This window comes from Moschus berezovskii, chromosome 10 (assembly GCF_049115385.1).
Source record: "Moschus berezovskii isolate FMDL1 chromosome 10, NW_MosBer_1.0, whole genome shotgun sequence".
Taxonomy (NCBI): domain Eukaryota; kingdom Metazoa; phylum Chordata; class Mammalia; order Artiodactyla; family Moschidae; genus Moschus; species Moschus berezovskii.
Window position 1 is genome coordinate 27,746,032 of NC_142469.1, and position 23,637 is coordinate 27,769,668.

At 38.2% G+C, this 23,637-nt stretch overlaps 1 protein-coding gene across 6 annotated transcripts in view; it reads left to right on the forward strand.

Moving 5' to 3' along the window:
• Positions 1-23,637, forward strand: part of DOP1A (DOP1 leucine zipper like protein A) — a 119,010-nt gene that overhangs the window by 67,794 nt on the left and 27,579 nt on the right. For 4 of the 6 annotated variants that reach the window (XM_055433739.2, XM_055433742.2, XM_055433745.2 and 1 more), the window contains exons 12-22: positions 1,710-1,824; positions 2,194-2,223; positions 2,516-2,749; positions 9,886-10,507; positions 11,389-11,663; positions 12,758-12,910; positions 14,845-14,945; positions 16,666-16,925; positions 18,509-20,498; positions 21,627-21,738; positions 21,843-22,025. In XM_055433739.2, the coding sequence (XP_055289714.2) occupies positions 1,710-1,824; positions 2,194-2,223; positions 2,516-2,749; positions 9,886-10,507; positions 11,389-11,663; positions 12,758-12,910; positions 14,845-14,945; positions 16,666-16,925; positions 18,509-20,498; positions 21,627-21,738; positions 21,843-22,025 (4,075 nt within the window). The remainder of the gene's footprint in view (positions 1-1,709; positions 1,825-2,193; positions 2,224-2,515; positions 2,750-9,885; positions 10,508-11,388; positions 11,664-12,757; positions 12,911-14,844; positions 14,946-16,665; positions 16,926-18,508; positions 20,499-21,626; positions 21,739-21,842; positions 22,026-23,637) is intronic. The other 2 variants (XM_055433741.2, XM_055433744.2) reach the window with 1 other exon arrangement.

Sequence of the window (23,637 nt, forward strand, 5' to 3'; positions counted from 1 at the left end):
ATTTAACTTATATGCAGAGTACATCATGTGAAATGCTGGACTGGATGAAGCACAAGCTGGAATCAAGATTGTCGGGAAAATATCAATAACCTCAGATATGCAGAGGACACCACCCTTATTGCAGAAAGTGAAGAACTAAAGAGCCTCTTGATGAAAGTGAAAGAGGAGAGTGAAAAAATTGGCTTAAAACTCAACATTCAGAAAACTACGATCATGCTATCTGGTCCCATCACTTCATGGCAAATAGATGGTGAAACAATGGAAACAGTGAGAGACTTTATTTTGGGGGCTCCAAAATCGCTGCAGATGATGACTGCAGCCATGAAATTAAAAGACGCTTGCTCCTTGGAAGAAAAGTTGTGACCAGCCTAGACAGCATATGAAAAAGCAGAGATATTACTTTGCGAACAGAGGTCTGTCTAGTCAAGGCTATGGTTTTTCCAGCAGTCATGTATGGATGTGGACTGTAAAGAAAGCTGAGCGCTGAAGAATTGATGCTTTTGAACTGTGGTGTTGGAGAAGACTCTTGAGAGTCCTTGGGATAGCAAGGAGATCCAACCAGTCCTGTTTATTCACTGGGAGGACTGATGTTGAAGCTGATGCTCCAATACTTTGGCCACCTGATGCAAAGGGCTGACTCATTTGAAAAGACCCTGACGCTGGGAAAGATTGAAGGCAGGAGGAGAAGGGGCCGACAGAGGATGAGATGGTTAGATGGCATCCCTGACTCAATGGACATGAGTTTGGGTGGACTCCAGGAGTTGGTGATAGACAGGGAGGCCTGGTGTGCTGTGATTCATGGGGTTGCAAAGAGTCGGACATGACTGAGCGACTGAACTGAACCGAACTTTCTATATTCACACACACACACACACACGCTTGCATGCACACACCCTTCTTTCTTTGACCTAGAGTACTCCCTGAAGAACATTAACTGCACCTTAATTAACCTGGACTGTTCCCTGAACAGCATTAACTGAGCCTTCAGTGCTGCTGCTGCTGAGCCTTCACTCGTGCTGTCTTGTAAAATACTCTTCTCCCTCGCCCATCTGGAAAGGTTCGATAAAGAGGTCCTACCCCCTCAAATCTGCATCAGAATCTGCTTCTTGTACACTGACATTATTTGTCTCTATGCTTATATTTCTTGCTGGCTAGGGACTGGATCATCTTCTTTGTGTCTTCAGGGTGTAGGGCAGTGTATGATCATTTAGCATTAATACAATTTAATGTGCATGTTTGTTGGAGGAATGATCTCTACTGCTTGGATCAGAAGAGTCTTCCTGGAGGAGGTAACGTTTGACCTCAAACGTTGAAGAATGGCTGCGTTCTGGATGTGAGAGGATGACAGTCCAGGAGGACAAGTTGATGTGAACAAATGCCAGAAATCAAGCAGCAAATAATGCATTTTAACTAAGAGAGGAAATGTATAGTGGGGGAAATGGGAAATAAGTCCCAAATAGAACCATCCAGAATACTTGAAAGTTCAGGATGGGGTTACAGGGAGAGTTTCAGCCTAGAAATCTTGCTTGGGGAATTTTCCATGTAGAGATGCAGTAGTGTCCTAGGGGAAAGCGAACATACTTCATCACAAGAACTTAATTATGTGCATGCCAGTGTTGATGTGACTCACATTAAAAAAGCAACAGTGTAGTCACATGTATTCAGATCACTTGGTAGTATACTTGATAAAGTGAATTTTGTCCTTTTAGGAGGACACTGCATGCCAGACTTCAGACTGGGCCTGGAGATAGTAGTGAGTCCTCTGAGTTACAGCTGACCAATTTCTGCTTACTGGTGGATTTTTTGTTGGATATAGTTTCTTTGGTAAGATCACCTTGGTAAAAATATATTGGGGAAATGTAATAACACAGCTCAAATATTTCATGTTGAAGATAGACCTCATCTTCAAATAAGTATCGTGTTTAAAATTAAATTGATTTTCCCTTTTGGCCTAGCTTTTTAAATAAAATTTTTCAAAGCTCTTGTCCTCTGACCTATATAATGTATAATACATATACAATTCTTATATAGTAAATGGAATTTATTTTGTAATTGCATGCTATTGAAATCTTACATGTTTAGTATATAGTAGTCTATTGCTGCCTTTGTATTCATTAATGATTCTATAAATGAATACTGTTGGAAATCTTTTCCCCTTTTCTCTCCTCAATTCTTTGCTTTCTCCTTTTGAAGCCTACTAGAAGTATGAGGGTGCTATGTCAGGTATGACATTCAGCCTGTTTTGTTTTTAACTGATTCTATTTACTTTTTTATGTTATAATTTCAGTATTATAAGAGATAAAACTGGGGTTCTTCTATAATACACGCTTTGAAGTACTTAAATTGAGAATTTTGGAATAGAAATTTTATGTCGCTAATAATAAATGACCAGTGTTAATTAAGAGCATGATACATATAAAATTATTTCCTTTTTCTATATATAGATTAAAAACAAATAACATAACTGTGGGGTTTTACACTGTGTAAACTTTTGTCATTTCACATTTATTTTCAGGAGACTTACATTGAAATCCAGACAGAACACTTACCCCAGTTGCTGCTCCGAATGATATCCGCCCTGACAAGCCATCTCCAGACATTGCACTTGCCCGAACTCACAGATTCGCTCAGGCTCTGCTCAAAGATTCTTAGCAAGGTTCAACCTCCTCTGTTATCTGCCAGCACTGGAGGTGTGATGCAGTTTCCAAGTGGGCAGAACAACTCAGTCAAGGAGTGGGAAGACAAAAAGGTAATGTTTCACTATTATTTTTCGTTCTAAACCAAATATATTCTTGAGGGCAGAACAGTTTCTAACTAAAATCGCTGCACATAATCATTTAAATATTAGTGAATCTTTCCTTGTTCCCAGTGTTCTGGCAATAGACTTTTGTAGGCTTTTTTGGCTCCAGTGCAATATAACTGTCTGTATTCACACTTTGCAAGAGAAATATATATAATTTATATATCTATATATAATTTATATACAAGCAACATATATAATTTAAAATTTTCTGGTAACTACATTAAAAAAATAGAAACAGGTAAAAGTAATTTTAATTATATTTGTTCCAAAGAGCAAATATATTGTCATTCCAACATGTAATCAATATAAAATTGATGTAACATAAAAAATATTAGACATTTTACATTTTTTGGTACCATCTTCAAAATTCTACTGTGTATTTTATACTTATAGCACTTTCAAATACTAAATTTTTATTAGAAGTACTTTCTCTGTACTTAAGTTCGTAAAATTTACATTTGAAGAATTAAATTCACATACCCAGGCTGTTCTAAACATACGTTAACGTTTTCTCAGAACTAAATTAAGTATTACTTCTAAAAGACCCACCTCCCAGAATATTGGAAATAAAAGCAAAAATAAACAAATGGGACCTAATTAAAATCAAAAGCTTCTGCACAGCAAAGGAAACTATAAGCAAGGTGAAAAGACAGCCTTCAGAATGGGAGAAAATAATAGCAAATGAAGCAACTGATAAAGGATTAGTCTCCAAAATATACAAGCAGCTCCTGCAGCTCAATTCCAGAAAAATAAATGACCCAATCAAAAAATGGGCCAAAGAACTAAACAGACATTTCTCCAAAGAAGATATAAAGATGGCTAACAAACACTTGAAAAAATGCACAACATCCCTCATAATCAGAGAAATGCAAATCAAAACCACAATGAGATACCATTTCACACCAGTCAGAATGGCTGCTATCCAAAAGTCTACACGCAATAAATGCTGGAGAGGGTGTGGAGAGAAGGGAACCCTCTTACACTGTTGGTGGGAATGCTAACTAGTACAGCCACTATGGAGAACAGTGTGGAGATTCCTCAAAAAACTGGAAATAGAACTGCCATATGATCCAGCAATCGCACTCCTGGGCATACACACCGAGGAAACCAGAATTGAAAGAGACACATGTACTCCAATGTTCATTGCAGCACTGTTTATAATAGCCAGGACATGGAAGCAACCTAGATGTCCATCTGCAGACGAATGGATAAGAAAGCTTTGGTACATATACACAATGGAGTATTACTCAGCCATTAAAAAGAATGCATTTGAATCAGTTCTAAAGAGGTGGATGAAACTGGAGCCTATTATACAGAGTGAAGTAAGCCAGAAAGAAAAACACCAATACAGTATACTAACCCATATATATGGAATTTAGAAAGATGCAAATGATAACCCTGTATACGAGACAGCAAAAGAGACACAGATGTATAGAACAGTCTTTGGGACTCTGTGGGAGAGGATGAGGGTGGGATGATTTGGGAGAATGGCATTGAAACATGTATGTTGTCATATGTGAAACGAATCTCCAGTTCAGGGTCGATGCATGTTACAGGATGCTCGGGGCTGGCATGCGGGGATGACCCAGAGGGAGGATAAAGGGAGGAGGGAGGTGGGAGGGGGGTTCAGGAGGGGGAACTCATGTACACCCGGGGTGGATTCATGTCAATGTATGGCAAAACCAACCAATATAATATTGTAAAATAATTAGCCTCCAATAAATAAATAAATAAAATAAAATTAATTGTATTAAAATTTTTAATTTCTCTGTCAGGTCAGCACATATCAACAGCTTAGTAGGCCACATGTGTCTAATAACGATCCTATTAAACAGCAAGCTTATAATCCAAATTTTATTGGTCCTTTTCATATGCGCACTAAATTTTTGACACGTTCTTCTTGAAATCCAGAATCTTTTTGCTCTCTTCAGTCTTCCAGATTCTTAATGCTTACTTTATGATGTTGAATAGAATTGTAACATAGTTGACCCTTGAATAACAGGTTTGAACTGAGTGGGTCCACTTATATGCAGATTTTTTTTCCACTAAATATATTGGAAAATTTTTTGAAAATTTGTGACAATTTGTAAAAACTCTCAGATGAATCATGTAGCCTAAAAATATCACAAAAATTAAGAAAAAGGTATGTTATGAATGCATAAAATATACATAGATACACATGTACAAAATGTGTTTTAATCAACTATTTATGTTATTGGTAAGACTTCCAGTCAACTGTAAGCTTTTAGTAGTTAAATTTGGGGGGTATCAAAAGTTACATGTGGGTTTTTGACTTTGTAGGACCTCGGCTCCTCTAACCCCCACATTGCTTAGGATCAACTACAATTTTAATGTTTGGCACTAGTAGCATATTTAAACAAGTATGGAAAAATCAAGAATTTAAAAGCTTTCAGGTTTATAATATTGCAGTTCTTTTCTAGTGAATATTAAAATGGTAATGGAATCAAGTAATTTCATTGAATATAGGCACAGAGGCACTATGTTAAAACAAAAATTTAAAAATTTCTAGCATATAAGCATTTAAGAATTCGTTCCATTAAATCCTGTGTTTGTGTATTTGCCCTTCCTTTTTTTTCAGTTGCTTTTTAATTTTGTCAGCCTGGCAAAATATTAGGATGATCTCATACTTTTCCATCAAGTCTTAACCCTAAAACTTTTTTCTTGTACCTCCTAAATATATTGCTTTTCACATGTGAAATGATCATTCAGTTCAGTTCAGTTCAGTCTCTCAGTTGTGTCCGACTCTTTGCGACCCCATGAATCACAGCACGCCAGGCCTCCCTGTCCATTACCAACTCCCGGAGTTCACTCAAACTCATGTCCATTGAGTCGGTGATGCCATCCAGCATTACCATGAAACAATTTAAATATATTCCAGGATTTTCCTACATAAACTAAAACTAGTCTGTCTTATTTTCCTTTTGTACATGCTTATTATTTATATGGTATACATATCAATTCCATTGTTGGACAGTGCATTTTGTGTGCTGTTTTTCCTTTATGCCTCTAGTATCTTCTTAGGAATAAAACTAAAGTAGATGTTAACTGGTTTGGTGTGTTTTTTTTTGAATGAGATTTCTGAAAGTTGGAGAAGGACTATAGTGTTCTCTCAATAGCATACTCACATATTATGTAGAAAACATCTGGAGGCACTTTATTGGTGGTTAGAGGTAAGGTAAATAAGAACACCCATTCACGTTAAATGAAGAATAATTCAGTAGTATACTTTTGTAATGTAGTGGTTGATTAACCTTAGATAGGCTTCCTGCCCACCCCACCTTTTGATCTTCTTGCCTGTTTTCAGAGTATCTACATTGTTTTTCTGCTTTGGGTGGGTTTTTTACTGAAACTTGATGGTATTATCTTCACTGAGATGTCTAAAATTGATCATATCTGAAAGCTGAGAATATTTTCTGTATCCCTTTTTTTTTTTGACATTGTAACTGATGGAATGATTCTTTTAAAAATTATAAATCTAATTTTGTCTCCATCTTCTTAGCACATTTTTGTAAAATCAGTGCCCTGGATCTCTATACCCAAATGTCCAAACATATCATTCCTTTCTATTTTCAGAAGGTTACTTTATTGTAAAGCTATCTGAACCATAGTTATGTAATATAGACCGTACAACTAAGTATTATAAATGTATACAAGTGTAACTGAATTTATAGTATGAATTCTATTAACATAATGTCATCCATTGTTCTATAATCTTCATATGAAAAGATTAATACAGAAGTAATAATAAGCTAATGATAGTTTTCCCATGTAAGCAAGGTTTGTTTTTTTTTTTTAATTTATTAGTACAAGATTTTTCAAAGGAGAAAAATGGACAGGTTCAGTTCACATGGCCACCTTTAATCTTTGGCATTATAATGTGACAGTTCTCATACTGTTATGGAGACAGTGATCTGCCATGAAGGGAGTGTGAACTTGGAATCATCTAATCTGAGATCTTCTGCTAAATACTAAGCTTATTTTCTGTGATCTTGGGCAGGTTTTTTTTTTTACTTCCCTGAGCCTCAGTTTTGTGGTTTTTTTTTTTTTTTTACCTTTGAAGTAGAGAAAATAGCCTGCCTCCATTCAGCTCCCACTCTGTGTACCCAGCAGTAGACTAGGCACAGGTTGGTGAACTCTGCCCTTCCCAACACTTTCCTTCTACTTGGGAGACACACATTAAACAAATCATTGCACATTTAATTATAGCTGTGGTAAATGTATGAAGGAAAATATAGAGTGGTCGGAATGTGGGAAATGGGGTGATCTGACCTAGCTCAGGGGCCAGGGGAAGGCTTTCTTGAGGAAGGGTTGTCTGAGTGCAGCTCTAGAGGAGTCAGTGCAGGTGAGGTGGGATGCAGAGAGCACTGGACAGAGCAGGGGACATCTGCACAGGCTCTCAGGCCACAGGGAGCGCCACGCAGATGGTGAGGGAGGCGCCGCTGTCGGCACAGGTGGGGGCCAGGCCTTACAGAGCCTTGTCACTGTACTAAGGCCTTTATTCTTTATCTTAGCAGCAATGGAAAGACACTGAAGGGAAAAAGGCAAGTGACATAGTCAGATTTGTGTATTAGAAATGTTCCTCTGTCTGCAGTGTGGGGTATGGATCTGAGAAACAGAAATGGATGTGGGGAGACGTGCAGTAGTGCAGGTGAGAGGGGTGACGACATGTACCAACACCATGGGGGAGTGAAGACAGAAACAGATGGATCAGCCGTGTGGTGAGGAAAAGTCCATAAGCTGTGGTAATGGGTTGGTAGGATAACGAGTGATTGCTAACATTTATTGAGCGTTTCAGTTCAGTTCAGTCAGTTCAGTTCAGTCGCTCAGTCGTGTCTGACTCTCCGCGACCCCATGAATCACAGCACGCCAGACCTCCCTGTCCATCACCAACTCCCGGAGTTCACTCAAACTCATGTCCACAGAGTCAGTGATGCCATCCAGCCATCTCATTCTCTGTCTTCCCCATCTCCTCCTACCCCCAGTCCCTCCCAGCATCAGACTCTTTTCCAGTGAATCAACTCGTCACATGAGGTGGCCAGAGTATTGCAGTTTCAGCTTTAGCATCAGTCCTTCCAATGAACACCCAGGATTGATCTCCTTTAGAATGGACTGGTTGGATCTCCTTGCAGTACAAGGGATTCTCAAGAGTCTTCTCCAGCACCACAGTTCAAAAGCATCAATTCTTCGGCGATCAGCTTTCTTCACAGTCCAACTCTCACATCCATACATGACCACTGGAAAAACCATAGCCTTGACTAGACAGACCTTGGTTGGCAAAGTAATGTCTCTGCTTTTTAATATGCTATCTAGGTTGGTCATAACTTTCCTTCCAAGGAGTAAGCATCTTTTAATTTCATGGCTGCAGTCAGCATCCGCAGTGATTTTGGAGCTCAAAAAAATAAAGTCTGACACTGTTTCCACTGATTCCCCATCTATTTCCCATGAAGTGATGGGACGAGATGCCATGATCTTTGTTTTCTGAATGTTGAGCTTCAAGCCAACCTTTTCACTCTTCTCTTTCACTTTCATCAAGAGGCTTTTGAGATAAATGGCAAATACTGTATACACAGGGGCTTCCCTGGTGGCTCAGATGGTAAAGAAACTGCCTGCAATGTGGGAGACCTGGCTTCAATCCCTGGGTTGATAAAATCCCCTGGAGAAGGGAATGGCTACCCACTCCAGCATCCTTGCCTGGAGAATTTCATGGACAAAGGAGCCCAGCAGGCTACTGTACATAGAGTCACAAAGAGTTGGATATGACTGAGCGACTAACCCTTTCACTTTTTAACCCCACGGGACCCTGGTGGGCTTCCGTCTATGGGGTCGCACAGAGTCGGACACGACTGAAGTGACGCAGCAGCAGCAGCATACACTATCTTAACTTAATCCTCATAGTAATTCTTAAATTTACAAAATATTGCCAACTCTGTTACATAGATTAGGTAACCTGGGTTTGGAGAGGTTTAGTAATTTGCCCAGTGGGAAAATGTCAGAGCCTGAGCAAACTAATGGCCAGCACCCTTGACCACTGTACTGGAATGGATGTAGGGAAATTGTGGAGTGGTGGATAAGGTAGCAAGAAGCACCCCTAGCTGTCTGCCTTCCTGGCTGGATGAACAGTTGTGTCACTCACTGAGGCAAAGAACTCTGGGTGAGGCCCAGCTTTGTGGCAGCATTTAGAGTGTATATCTTCAGGGATCTTCCATAAGATCACTTTTTACTCATCTTATTCAAGATCAAATTATGCTCTGGCACAATTGCCCAAGGAGTTCATGATGTATACAGCTTTTGTTTACTTAAACTAAACCAGAAAATATGCTTGATGATTATACTCATCCTATCTTTATAGAGAAGGAACAGTTAATCTATCCTAACTCTATTCTGCTTCAGTATTTGGTTCGTTTTTTGTTTGTGTTGTAATTAATTATCTCTTCTAGATTATAAATAATTCCTTTTATTGCTAGTACCTAATGTGGCAAATAGTATGGGTTCAATAACTGTTCATTGAAAGAGTGTAAGATTAATGGCAAAGATTAAAACAGAACTTTTACATATTTCAGATAGAAGTTTCACTTTCATATGGTCCTGAATAGAAGACCTAGTAGATTTTATTTCTAGTTCTTAAAATGTAATTTTTTAACCTTGCATGTCTCATTTCCATGCATTATTTAGACATTAGGAAAGTGATTTCATGAAGTAGATTGAATAAATTGTTAGTAGTTTGAAACACGCATATAGATCTTAGAGAGTTTTACATATACATATTTTGTCCTCAAGAACCTAAGCTTAAGTTATGCATATAGCAAATAATAAATATTTCTTGAATGACTTTAATTAATATATTAATTAGAACTGTGTCAGTATTTTCTGTTCATAGGTACATGAATCAATTGTAGAAACTGTTTTAAGAGTTAACCAGATGTGTAGATTAAATTGTGAAATGTGAGTTAAGTTGTAAATCTAATCCATAGCTGACGTCTTTCAAAATGTGACTATTTAATTTTAATTTCTTGCATATACATATATTTACTCAGCCTCCTGCTCTTTTTGCTGTTGACCAGGTCTCATCAGTTTCTCTTGAAAATCCTACCGAAGTGTTCGAAGATGGAGAAAATCCACCCAGTAGTCGCTCATCAGAGAGTGGGTTCACTGAGTTCATACAGTATCAAGCAGACCGAACTGATGACATTGACAGAGAACTGAGTGAGGGGCAGGGGGCAGCTGCCATCCCGATTGGGAGCACATCCTCTGAAACAGAGACGGCCTCCACTGTGGGGTCTGAAGAAACAGTCATCCAGCCCCCTTCCGTAATCGCTCAGGGGATGGTACCCCGAAGTGGGAAGACAGCCCAGAAAACTGCAATGCAGTGCTGCTTGGAGTATGTCCAGCAGTTTCTCACCAGACTCATTAATCTCTACGTCATCCAGAGCAACGCTTTCTCTCAGGCTTTGGCTCCAGAGCATCAAGGGGATCTCAGTGGAGAACAGGGGGAGATTTCGAACTGGGACAGGGATTCCCAGGGGGACGTAAAAGAGAGAAATATAAGTAAACAAAAAACCTCAAAAGAATACCTCTCTGCCTTCCTCGCTGCCTGTCAGCTCTTCCTGGAGTGCTCCAGCTTCCCAGTTTACATTGCTGAGGGGAACCATACCTCAGACTTACGTTCTGAAAGATCAGACACTGGTAAGGTTGTCTCTGTTTTATTTATTTAAAAATATCTTCTATAGCATGCTTCCCACCCACTCACCCTTTGTTTTAAGGAATACTCAGATATTAAAACTGGGGTTTGATTTCTTTTTTTAGCCAGATAATTTTTTAAAGTGTTGCTTTAATTTGTAAGTTTTTTAAAACAAAATACTGTCATTTTGAGGAGATTGATATGTTGAAGAATTTTATGATCATGATATTTCACTGTTGGCGAGCAAGCAGACACTAAGGAGGAGATTAACTCCTCTTTGGAGAATTTTAGTATAACATTCAGATCTGCTGATTTCCTTTATTATGACTAGCATCATATAAATTTACATTCCTTTAAATTTATGTATAACACACACAGAGTGCAGTCAGCTACATAATATTTGTTGATTAATAAACGTTTTTAGGACAGAAAATGGATTGTGTGACTTGGCATAAGAAAAATACATTTTAAAAAACTTATAAAATTCCTGTTGCTGCTTTATTTTCTTGAAACTCTAGTGTATGTGAGAAACCATGGTTTTGTTCACAGTTCAGTTCAGTTCAGTTGCTTAGTCGTGTCCGACTCTTTGCAACCCCATGAACTACAGCGCACCAGGCCTCCCTGTCCATCACCAACTCCCGGAGTTCACTCAAACTCGTGTCCATCGAGTCGGTGATGCCATCCAGCCATCTCATTCTCTGCCGTCCCCGTCTCCTCCTACCCCCAATTCCTCCTAGCATCAGACTCTTTTCCAGTGAGTCAACTCGTCGCAGGGCCTAAAGTTCTTAGATACAAATGCTTTGTTTTTAGAAATTAACTTGGAAGACAGAATATGCATGGAAGATTCACTGTGATGGACTGTGTTGGCTTCCGGCTTCTCTTTCAGACTGGGAGCATGTGCAGCCTCCACTGTGGCTCCAGACACTGATGAATGCTTGCAGCCAAGCAAGTGATTTCAGTGTGCAGAGTGTTGCCATTTCACTAGTGATGGATCTGGTAGGATTGACTCAGTCTGTGGCCATGGTCACTGGGGAAAACATCAACAGTGTGGAGCCTGCCCAGCCCTTAAGTCCAAACCAGGGACGAGTAGCTGTGGTGATTAGACCTCCTCTCACGCCGGGCAATCTGAGATACATAGCTGAGAAGACTGAATTTTTCAAGGTAAGTTCTAAGAACTACAAGCATGACTAAGATGACACTCGATCTGATTTGCGTAGCAGAGATTTCAAAGATGATAGTCAGGCTTAATTGAACACCTCTTAACATCATACTGTAAGGAAAAGATACCATATACCATATTTGATCAGTACTGCTTGGCCAATCCTGTCCTCAGTTTTGTGAGGGGGAGAAAAGAATAAGAGGAGTACTGGGGTAAAAAGAAAAGTTCATTTATACTGAAAAATATATTTCCAGATGAAGTGGTTGTAACACTTTTGCTTTTCATAGAGTACAACCTCAGGTCTCCAAAATATCCAGAAAACGTTTTCCAACCCTAAATTGTCTGATGATCATCTCTGATACATGATGTCATTCAGAAAAAAATGCATATCCTTTGATTTGTTTCACAGCAGCACATATGATATCCTTGGCATAGAAAGAACATCAAGTATCTTTTGCTTAAGCAGGTAGATTCTTTATATATAAAAAAATTTTAACCTTCAAGTCATTGTATCCCTCAGATAGTCCGTCTGGCTAGATTAGAGTTGAGTTCTATCATGTGGTGGTGGTGAACCCTGATGACTGATTGATGACTTTTTAGTAGTGCTGCCATAGATCTCCATGTGCTGTGTTAATACATGTAGCACTGAAATACGCACAGCCTATGTTATGTTTTAAGAAGTTTGGGTATTTGAACTATGAATTATATTTCACTTTGTGACACACAACCATAAACATTAAACTTCCTTCAATGTGGGGTTTACATCCTCTTAAAGACAGTGTATTCTAGCATCACTTTACTAAACGTCACTAAAATAGTGAAATGGAGTCTTATCTGGGCCCTGTGAAAAGTGCTGACATATCTGGTGTTTAAAATTTAGGTAAAGGAGTATCTGTTGTAAGAGATCCTAAAAACCTGGATGACAAGAAGTAAGCAGATGGAAAGCTACACTTTTAAATCTCATTTCAGTGACATAATGAGTATTAAGACCTTCTAGGTCTGGCAGTCAGAGGCTTGTTTGTACCTAATAGGAAATGTTTAAAAGTTCTCATTTACAATTTATAACACTGTGACTTTTACATCTTTTTTTTAATAGCATGTAGCTTTAACATTGTGGAACCAGCTGGGAGATGCGACACCTCAGCACCACCAGAAGAGTGTGGAACTGTTTTATCAATTACATAACTTGGTTCCTTCATCCAGCATCTGTGAGGATGTGATCAGTCAGCAGTTAACCCATAAAGATAAGGTAAATTCTTCTCTGTTGGTCCTGTGCCCACCCTGCCCCTTGCCTCCATTATACTGAAAGGTAAATTAAGGAAACCCTAGGAAAATTGTGGCATCTAGTATCTGAATAGGATAACTTCATTCATTCAGAATGATTATCATATCTTTAAAATAAATGTGTTCTATTTGTCTTAGAGGAAAGTTCTTTATGAAAAGTGACAGTAATATGAAAGATCAAGCAACCCAAATCAAATGCTGGGTTTATTTTGTGATTCAGGAGTGGGGAGTGATAATTCAAGTTGTTGCTGGTCTGAGTTCTTGGGTTGTTTACAGATGTATTCAGTGGTCTAAGTTATGAAACATGGATTCATATACTAATGTGTGTGAAATGACATTTGTAAGCTGCAGAATGCTAATATGTGAGGTTATGGGCTTCCCTGATGACTCAGATGGTAAAGAATCTGCCTGCAGTGCAGGAGACCTGGGTTCATTCCCTCAGTCAGGAAGATCCTCTGGAGAAAGGCATGGTTATCCACTCCAATATTCTTGCCTGGAGAATTCCATGGACAGAGAATAAATAAGGATTTTGAATTCTGTGTATATGAAGTGTGATTCATAAGTGTCAGTTAAAGATGGCTGAGTTATGAGCAGGCCTGAAAAGAAGCTGTAATGATCATTCTGATTGACCTGGTTAGGGTAACCTAATGAAGTTTGTCGTCTTCCTATGTCTGCTTTCTTATAGTAATAGAAAATTTTATTGAACAGCTTTTAGGAGTGGATTGCCCTCATTTTAAAAAATTCTAAATGCTAGTGAGTTTGAATAGGTTATATTCCAGAAGGTTTTGTGTTGAGTAAATGAAGCATTTGGCTGCAGGGAAGTGGCAAATGGAGTGAATGAGAGGAATGAAAAGTTTATTCCAAGAGAAATGTTAATATTCTAGTTCTCCTTCATACATTCTTTCAGAATTGTTCAGAAAATTTTCAATAAAGCCTTGTATTTTAATGTAATAGTTTGTTTTACATTAAGTATAAATCTAGGACAAATTATATCCCTGTTTACTTGTATAACATTTCTAAGTTCTGAATAAGGATATTATATACCCATGAAAAAATTAAAGTATCAGTTATTACTTTTTTTTTAATGTGTTTGTATTGGTTGATGTACAAGTGCAAGCTTCATTGGAAAAGCATGTATTAAGCCCACAGGAAAAGCAGGCATTCCTCTAACCTGTCACAGTTTAGACAGTTGCAGTCTGATTTGGAGGATCTTTTACTTGATGGATTCTACAAATGCTGGAGAAAGACTATACAATTTCTTATAATCTTATGATTTCTACTAATGCATTATTATCTAATATCTAATATTGATCATTCTAAATAATTTATTCTTACATTATTTTATCCATTGTTATCACATAATCTTTTCCAAATAATCCCAAAAGTGATGTATAGTTTTTGTGTAGAAATAGTTTTTTTAAGTCCTTAAATTTTTAATATAATAAACCAGCTTTATAAGTAATGATAAATTCATTTGGAATTAATATATAATTTTTGGGAGCAAAAGGAAATTATATAGTGCCATAAAATTAGTTTTGACTACTGTGTACTTATATTAAAATGAAGGGGAAAGTGCTTCCTATAGTCAAGGTATAGTAACATGCAAATTATTAGTTCTTTCCATCCTGTGTTATAAATAATCTAGTAAACTATTCACCTAAACTAAATAATAACTTATATGGCAGCATGAGATGATCCTTTAGGTTTAATATTTCTGTATATATTTAAGTATTTTATGCATTTCTGTTTCCATAAAAAAAATACAGCTTATTTCAGCATGTACTAGAATACTGTGAACACTGAACATAATACTGTCTTAAATAGCAACTTTTTTTTTTTAACTAAAAATCACTCAATATATTCATGGATAATAAAATCATCTCCCATATTTGTCCTCAGAAAATAAGGATGGAAGCACATGCAAAGTTTGCAGTTCTTTGGCATCTAACAAGGGACCTCCATATAAATAAGTCCTCATCTTTTGCACGGTCTTTCGACAGGTTGGTTACATTTTATATTCAGGTTTTTTTGAGGGGAAGTGAAGTAGAAAAGAGTAACTTTTATTGCTTTGCCAGGCAAAAGGAGCCACAGTGGGCTAATGCCCTCAAGATTGTGTGACCCTTATATTCAGGTTTTATAGTAAGGTATCTTAATGTTTCCTCTCTTGAATCCCCTGGCTAATTTGGCAGGAGTAGGAGAGAGCAAATTTGCAGGTTTTATAAAGAGAATTTATAAATTATTTTTTAAATCTAAGCTGTATTAAAAGGCATGGCATTTTCATTTATCTAACCAGTTTTCCCTTTGTATTTCTGGAGCACCCAGTGCCCCTTCCTATCATTGGGTGACCTCATCAAGTTCCTCCTATGTGCCAGGCACCATTCTGAGTGTCAGGGATATAGCAACAGATGCAGCCTTCTTGAGTCTACATTCAGTGAAATTTCATATAAACAGTAGAAGGTATAAGTGTTTCTCTATAAATTACTCCCAGTCTTGCCTGAACCAGACTTAGAATCTACAACTAAAATACTGACAGATTACTTCTGTGGATTCAAAAAATCTAGTGAGCTGCCTGAGAGTGGTTTTACTGTTTGTCTGGACTACATAGGTGACTCAGACACCAGAAATAAGATTTGCAGTAACTTCCAAGGAGATGCCATTTATAGGTAGATTTACATACATCAACATCAGATAGCAGGCTCACCAGCAAGTCCCATCAAGGCGGCCCCAAATCTAACTGTGCTTGAAGCCCCACTCAGCGTCAGATGCGTGCTCTGCTGGGTGTTATCTCAGCTGCTATAAAGCAGCATCACCATTCTCTAATGGTCGGCTACCAAACCCCTCTAGAAAACTGGGCCCTGGGACTGGGTACTTCACAAACACCACCTCTAATTCAGTAACCACCTGTTCTCATCATGACAGTGGAGTTAAGTGGTTTGCCCAAGATCATCATACATGAGCTAAAGTAGATGGCCCAGTTTTATCTTTGGTCTTCTGATCCCTTACCATACCTCCACACCTTTCACAGGTCTTTCCTTGAATTAAGCACATGGCTTCAACTCATAAAGAAAATGGGAGCAAAGGAGCACAGAGCAACGTGAAAACAGTGTTGACTTGAAGAGGGGCTATATTTAGTGATATGAACAGTTAATGTGCTAAAACAGACTAATTCTCAAGTTTTTTCCTTCTGTTTTTTATAGTGTTTATCTTATAGAAATAATGTATGCTTGTGAAATTTCAAAAAATACAAGTGTATAAGAAAAGAGAGAGGTCTATTTTCTCCTTTCTCAATGTATCTTTTTGGTTTCCCTGGTCGCTCAGATGGTAAAGGTGTCTGCCTGCAGTGTAGGAGACCCGGGTTCAATCCCTGCGTTGGGAAGATACCCTGGAGAAGGAAATGGCACCCCACTCCAGTATTCTTGCCTGGAAAATCCCATGGACAGAGGACTCTGGTAGGCTACAGTCCATGGGGTTGCAAAGAGTCGGACATGACTGAGTGACTTTACTTTCTTTTTCTTTCTTTCATTGTATCTACTGAGACTGGGGATTAAGGTTATTAAAACGCTGTAGTCAAAAGTTATTCTGAAATATAATTACTTTAAAATAGTTAATTCAATGTAAGAAATACAACTTAGAGTAACGTTAATTTTTTAAAAATTAAGAGTATTAAAACTAAAATAGGTATTCTGTTTTCTTTGTTTTAATTATTGGTGTTTATTGTAGGTCACTGTTCATCATGTTAGATAGCCTTAACAGTCTCGATGGTTCCACCAGCTCTGTGGGACAAGCCTGGCTGAACCAAGTTCTACAAAGACATGATATCGCGAGAGTTTTAGAACCTCTGCTATTGCTCTTACTGCATCCCAAAACTCAGAGAGTTTCAGTGCAGCGAGTACAAGCAGAACGTTACTGGAATAAGGCTCCCTGTTTTCCTGGAGAAGAGAGTGACAAGCATTTCATGCAGAACTTTTCCTGCAATAATGGTGAATATCACATGGAAGTAGAACAACTTTATTTAGAATTAAATTAATAAATAAAGAGAAGGGCGAACACACAACAGTGATTGTCAAGAGAACCAAACGTGAGAATTTCTCCATGGGCTGATTTTTTTCCCTCTGCATGCAATAGTGCTGCTTGTGTGTGTCAGTATGTACCTCATCACTGACCATCTTAGAGGACTTGGATCTCTGTTATCAACTGACTCTTTCATTAGCATAGCTAACGAGGCATTAGCATAGCTCTGGTCAGAAGCATTCTTCAGTATTAGCAGATAACCTGTAGACTTTATAGTCCTGGTCCTGCAGTGTTCTATAGATACTCCACTGGGAATCTGTGGTAAGCTTTCAGTGCACATTTCTATTTCAGGTGTCGCTTCCCTCATCTGTAAAATGAGGATGATTACACCCAACTGAAAACCTCATGGTGAGCGTTAGGTGTGGTCATGCTAGTGACATGCTTAGTGCAGGGACTGGCATATGAGTGTTTGATAAATGTTCACTGTTATGATTAATATTTGATAAATATTTGCTATTACTATTAATAGAATACTATTACTAATAATAGTAATTAATAGACATCCACAAATTGTCAAATGATGCTCTATATAATACACCAATAATGGGCCCTTAGATTATTGTACTTTACGGACAGAAGAATCAATTTCATTTATCTCTCTTGTAAAATAATCCTGTAAGGTCAGTAATGAAAAGGTCGTGTTATCGATGAGGCTGTGGCTTTCTCAGAGTCTCACAGCTGGTAGGTGGTGGAGTTAGAACTGTGCTCCTGCTTCATCTTGAGTGTGTTTCTACAGAGCCATGGTTCCTTTCTCTAGCTTCCTTTCCACAGCTTCCCCTGAATCCTCTTAAGAACATGCTCTGCTCTGCTTATCGCCAGCACTTCTTTGCATTAACACTTTGCCTGCAGTAGTTCCTGCCTGTCTGCTGAATTCTCACCTCTCTGAGCTCATTCTCAGACCTCATCTGTGGTGTCATGATGCTTTCCCTGAATTTGAAGCTTCTGATTTTGCACTTCTTGCATGGAACTAAGCCTTCCACCCTCTCTGAAGAAATGCTCCCCTAAAAGCACAGAAATGGGTATTTGTGATCCCCTACTCGTTTTAAAACTTCTCAGAGTAAAGAGTGATGTTTTTTCCTTTTCTCACCCTCTTCTCCTCATTTAGGGCCTTACTCAAACTAGATAATTTATAAATGCTTGTTGAATTTTGTTAAAATCAAGGAGATTATGTATTTATATATTAACTATATATAAAAGAATGTCGTATTTGAGGATAAGGGCAACGTTTTATATTTTATCTCTGTAAAATGTGCTGTTTTGTTTAATTCATTTGAATAATAGCCCTTCTAATGTTGAGTTGTCTTTATTAAATTCTAATTAATAGTCATCTACATAATTTTCTAACTTAAAAGGTCTAACATATTTATAAACATTTTAATAGAAAAATATAAGTAAGTAATGAAAGTAATGATTAAAAAATCTTGTTCGGTTTACATTTCAGTTATTTTAATGTATTTTGTATTGTTTTTTCTTTACTGTCTTTCTTTGCCAGTAAGCCAAGTACAGCTCATGGCATCGAAAGGAAATGGTGAAAAGACACTTACCATGGACGAAATGGAGAACTTCAGCCTTACTGTTAATCCATTAAGTGACAGACTGTCCCTCCTAAGTACCAGCAGTGAGACAATCCCTATGGTTGTGTCTGATTTCGATCTGCCAGACCAACAGATAGAAATACTTCAGAGGTCTGACTCGGGATGTTCTCAGTCCTCTGCTGGGGACAACTTGAGTTACGAAGCCGATCCTGAGAACGTGACTGCGCAAGAAGATTCCCAGGCGCCAAGCGCAGGCTCCCCAGATGATGATGTTCAGCAGGTGGTCTTTGACCTGATATGTAAAGTTGTCAGTGGCCTCGAAACGGAATCTGCATCAGTGACATCTCAGTCAGAAATTGAAGGGCTGCCCCCGAAGGACAGTGATGTGGATCCAGGCGAGGAGGTGACTAGCACTGAAGATCAGCCTGCTCAACAGAGCCAGAGTGCTTTGCTGAATAACGACAGTTCTCAGTTTTTGTCTGTGTCTGCAGAGGGAAGCTGTGAGTGTATGCCAAATGGAATTTCCAGAAACAGCTCCTCACCTTGTATTTCAGGAACCGCACAGACTTTCCACGACTCTTCTGTTGCTTCTACAGAAAACAGATCTCGACAGAGAAGTCACAGTAGCATTCAGTTCAGCTTCAAAGAAAAATTATCAGAAAAAGTCTCCGAGAAAGAAACAATTGTTAAGGAGTCAGGTAAACAACCGGGAGCAAAACCGAAAGTAAAACTTGCCAGAAGAAAGGATGATGACAAGAAGAAAACTTCAAACGAAAAACTCAAGCAGACCAGTGTTTTCTTCAGTGATGGTCTGGATTTAGAGAACTGGTATAGCTGTGGCGAGGGAGAAATTTCTGAAATTGAGAGTGACATGGGTTCTCCAGGATCACGAAAATCTCCCAATTTCAACATCCATCCTCTCTATCAACATGTGCTTTTGTATCTCCAGTTGTACGATTCATCCAGGACTCTGTATGCTTTTTCTGCCATCAAGGCCATCTTGAAAACTAACCCCATTGCTTTTGTAAATGCCATTTCAACCACTAGTGTAAATAACGCATATACGCCTCAGTTGTCTCTGCTTCAGAATCTTTTGGCCAGACACCGGATTTCTGTTATGGGAAAAGATTTTTATAGTCACATTCCAGTGGACTCAAATCATAACTTCCGGAGTTCTATGTACATAGAAATCCTTATTTCTCTCTGTTTGTATTACATGCGTAGCCATTACCCGACTCATGTCAAGGTTACAGCACAAGATTTAATAGGCAATCGAAACATGCAGATGATGAGCATTGAAATTTTGACACTCCTCTTCACTGAGCTGGCAAAAGTCATAGAAAGCTCAGCAAAAGGTTTCCCTAGCTTTATCTCTGATATGTTATCTAAGTGTAAGGTTCAGAAAGTGATTCTTCACTGTTTGCTGTCATCTATCTTTAGTGCACAGAAATGGCACAGTGAAAAGATGGCAGGTAAGAACATGATTGCTGTGGAAGAAGGTTTCTCAGAGGACAGCCTGATCAATTTCTCCGAAGATGAATTTGACAATGGCAGCACACTCCAGTCACAACTTCTCAAAGTGCTTCAGAGGCTCATTGTTCTCGAACACAGGGTCATGACTATCCCTGAAGAGAATGAAACAGGTTTTGATTTTGTGGTATCTGATCTGGAGCACATCAGTCCCCATCAGCCCATGACTTCTCTTCAGTATTTGCATGCCCAGCCAATCACATCTCAAGGCATGTTCCTCTGTGCGGTGATACGCGCTTTACATCAACACTGTGCCTGTAAGATGCACCCACAGTGGATTGGTTTAATCACATCTACTCTGCCTTACATGGGAAAAGTTCTCCAGAGAGTGGTTGTTTCTGTGACACTACAGCTTTGTAGAAATTTAGATAATTTAATTCAACAGTACAAATATGAAACAGGATTATCTGATAGTAGGTAAGAACTGATTTTTAATTTTGTCATTATTGACATTTTTTACATGTATGACCACTTCATCATCTAGAAAGTCAGTTGCAATTTGGGTAAATAAATTAGAGGTTATTGTTAGGTTACACATAGTATGTTATTTTCATAAATAAGAAAGTTGAGGAAGAGTATCCATAAAAGAGTCAAGAATGGAAAACAGAAGGAATAGATAAACAGGACTTTTTTTCTCCATAGAGATGAAATTAATTTTGATGTGCTTCTTGACTGAGCTGGCAAAAGTAGCAGAAAGCTTTGCAAAGGGTTTCCTTGGTTTATCTGATACGTTAATCGAAGTGCAAGTTAATGTCACACTAAAATTAACTTAAAATTATGACTAATTATTTTCCCATCTGATTTTATTTCTTGTTTTGAATTTTCATTGTTTGATATCGAATTTTATCTGTATCCCCAGGCCATATTCAAAATAAATCTGTCAAAATTTATTCAGGTGTTTAGTAGACTAGTGTCTGGTTTATCTCCTGTGTGAGCTCAGGTACTGAATATAAGAAAACTGGCTATATCCTTTAATACTGATGCCTGCTGTTACATGCCTTGGAGAAGGCAATGGCACCCCACTCCAGTACTTCTGCCTGGAAAATCCCATGGATGGAGGAGCCTGGTGGGCTGCAGTCCATGGGGTCGCTAAGAGTCGGACACGACTGAGTGACTTCACTTCCACTTTTCCCTTTCAGGAATTGGAGAAGGAAATGGCAACCCACTCCAGTGTTCTTGCCTGGAGAATCCCAGGGACGGGGGAGCCTGGTGGGCTGCCGTCTATGGGGTCGCATAGAGTCGGACACGACTAAAGTGACTTAGCAGCAGCAGCAGCTGTTACATGGTTGCCAGAGATTTGCTGGCTGTATTTATTTATTTTGTTTAGAATTTGTTATCCCCAAAGAACTTTAGTACATTTAAGGTATCACATTTATTTTATTAGATGAGAATATAAAAGCTCCTAATTTATTTATTTAATCATTTACTTATATAATATTTATTGAGCCCTTACTGTGTGCTTAGCGCATGCTGGACATTTATTACTGATAAACATGCAATTCTTGTTCACAGAACTTGTGTTCACATGGATCCATTCTCTTTCAGGCCTCTGTGGATGGCATCAGTTATCCCCCCAGATATGCTTCTCACCCTGTTGGAAGGGATCACAGCCATTATCCACTACTGTCTGTTGGATCCTACGACACAGTATCACCAAGTGAGGCCACACAAATATTTGACTGGTTTTTAAAGACGGTGAGGCCTAATAAGTCCCCATTTGTAAACCTCACGAAATGTTTCTTTTTTCCCTGACTTTGATAGCTTTTGGTCAATGTAGATCACAAACACCTGTTTGAAGCCCGCAGTGGAATCCTCTCGATCCTTCACATGATCATGTCCTCAGTGACACTGCTTTGGAGCGTGCTGCATCAGGCTGATTCTTCGGAAAAAATGACCATTGCTGCATCTGCCTCTGTTACCACTATTAACCTTGGAGCCACAAAGGTTAGATAAGTCACACTTCACCCTCAAGAGTCTATTTGACAAATTTCCTAGAGATTATGTTCCACATTTGTGACTAATTTGAGTAGTATTTATGATACTCTGCATGGATTGTGTAGTTAGTTATCAAATAATTTTAACTATTTTCTTGAAATGACATTAAAAAAATTACACTTTTTAAGCATATATAATTTTTTTTTTTTTTTAGTAAATTTAAAGTTCTGTAGTACTCTCACCACAATCTAATGTTTGAACATAGCCGTCACCACAAAAAAGATTCTTCATGCCCATCTGCAGGCACTTGGTTCCCATTCCCAACCACCATCAACCCTTAATCTGTTTTCTTTGTATATCAGTTTGCTTTTTCAGGCCATTTCCTGTAAAAAAGAAATTATACATTATTTGATCTTTTGTGTCTAACTTCTTTCATGTGACATAATATTTTTGAGATTCAGTCATACATGTTATAACTTTATTTCTTTTTTAGAACATTTCAAGCTGACATTTTAATACGCAAATCTCTCCTGGAAAATAGTTTAGCAGTATGTACAGAGATCTTTAAGTTACATAGTTTTCGACCTAGTAATCTTCTTTCGTAATGAATTCTAAAGTAATCAAAATTATGTAAATATATATAATATTTATTATAGCCTTATTTATAATAAATATTATGGGCTTCCCTTATAACTCAGTCAGTAAAGAATCTGCCTGCAATGCAGGAGACCCAGATTTGATTCCTGTGTCAGGAAGATCTAGAGAAGGAAATGGCAACCTACTCCAGTATTCTTGCCTGGAGAATCCCATGGACAGAGGAGCCCGGCAGGCTACACTCCATAGGGTCACAAGAGTCAGACATGACTTAGCGACTAAACCACCACCACCGTAGCCTTATTTAATGGCAGAAAAAGAGATATCCTAGACAATAAGGGAACAGTTAAGTAACTTATTTACTCAGTGTTACATTATGTCGCCACTAATAATCATGGTTTTGAAGAATTCCTGGCCAGTGGAAAGTGCTTAAAAATTTAGTAAAACAGGAATTTTACATAATTGAACAAATATTTTATTTCTAATTATGTAAAAAACATTATCTGCAAAAGAAGGAATAAAGAAAGTTCATGAGCTAATAGTGATTATCTCAGGATGATGAAGTTAATGGCTGATTCAAAAATTTTTTTTCTTCTTATACTTTCAGATATTTCCCAAAGTTTCTTCTGTATATTTAGAGGGAAATCATGTGAACGTTTAAAAGCATGTTTGCTATGGCAAGTCATCAAATTGATATCCCTCAATTACCTAATCTTACTCCAGATCTGACTTCCTAGACCTGGAGTCATGGGAGCACACCTGGCACTGTGGAGGAAGGCTGGAAATCAATAGAAAATTTAAATAAAATGATGTTTTATTTTAATATTTGGATTAAACTGTTAGAGTTTATTTTTTTTCTTTTGAATTAAAATGACTATGATTGCATCTCTTAACATTATTAAACTTTCCTCCACCATTATTTACCACAAATATCACTATCTACCACTCCAGTATTCTTGGGCTTCCCTGGTGGCTCAGCTGGTAAAGAATCCACCTGCAATGCAGGAGACCTGGGTTCGATCCCTGG